Raw genomic sequence first — 865 nt, 5'->3', positions numbered from 1 at the left:
GCATTAACCTCTAAATATAATGGTATTTAAGTTGTCCTAGGCTTAGACACTTAAGAAAAATTTTTGGTACCAGGTTACAGAATAAAATTTAAAAGGCAGCAAAGAAGAACAACTAAAACAAATTATTTATAGGCTTATGAACAGTGTTTAGCTATTAATGGACTTATCAACACTTAGCTACCTAATTTAATATCTTCTCCTCTAAAAATCTTAATTCTCTTTTATTCCAGTAATTCCTATATTACTTCATTAAAGTATAAATGCACTGAAAATCCAGAAATATTCCCATTTTCTATGAAAATACAACACACAAGCACATGCACACACACACATATGGGGCTGCACCTTGCACTTCTTTTAGGTAATCGAATTTTATTTGTGCAGCAGCCTCCCCTCTCTCACCTTCCATAGCCTGCTTTAGGTTACGCATGTGGTTAATGCTTATTTTCTTTCCTACTTGGTTATAGATAGTAACATTTAACCTTTTTAATGAATGGAAAGAAGCGCATTCATACTTACCTGATATTTAAAAATGTATTATCTTTTAAAGATTTTGCTGTCCATTGCCAAGTGTTACTCACCTGTTTGAACATCAATAACCATCTGATGGCCTCCTCTCATTCCTGGCCGGTTATCTTCTCCATCACCTGAAGTAGAAATAATATTTTCTTTTAAAGGAATAACAAAGACCTGCAAATCTGAAGTAACTTCATTCACAAGTCTGTTATGAGTAGTAAAAATAACCCGCACTTATTTTGTGAAATTATTAATAATAAGTAAAAGGACTCATAAAAAGAACAGTATGACTTAAATCTATGTTTATAATAACATTGTTCTTTTTTCCAAAGGCTTTTAGGATACTAAT

At 31.9% G+C, this 865-nt stretch overlaps 1 protein-coding gene across 1 annotated transcript in view; it reads right to left on the bottom strand.

Moving 5' to 3' along the window:
* MKLN1 (muskelin 1, intracellular mediator containing kelch motifs) overlaps nucleotides 1-865 on the bottom strand; it is a 127,568-nt gene that overhangs the window by 92,865 nt on the left and 33,838 nt on the right. The window contains exon 5 of the mRNA XM_012659562.1: nucleotides 582-647. Coding sequence (XP_012515016.1) covers nucleotides 582-647 — 66 coding nt within the window. The remainder of the gene's footprint in view (nucleotides 1-581; nucleotides 648-865) is intronic.

Source organism: Propithecus coquereli, unplaced genomic scaffold (genome assembly GCF_000956105.1).
Source record: "Propithecus coquereli isolate 6110/MARCELLA unplaced genomic scaffold, Pcoq_1.0 Scaffold620, whole genome shotgun sequence".
Classification (NCBI taxonomy): Eukaryota; Metazoa; Chordata; class Mammalia; order Primates; family Indriidae; genus Propithecus; species Propithecus coquereli.
Note: the sequence above shows the minus strand (reverse complement) of the source record. Positions and strands in the feature narration are given on the sequence as shown.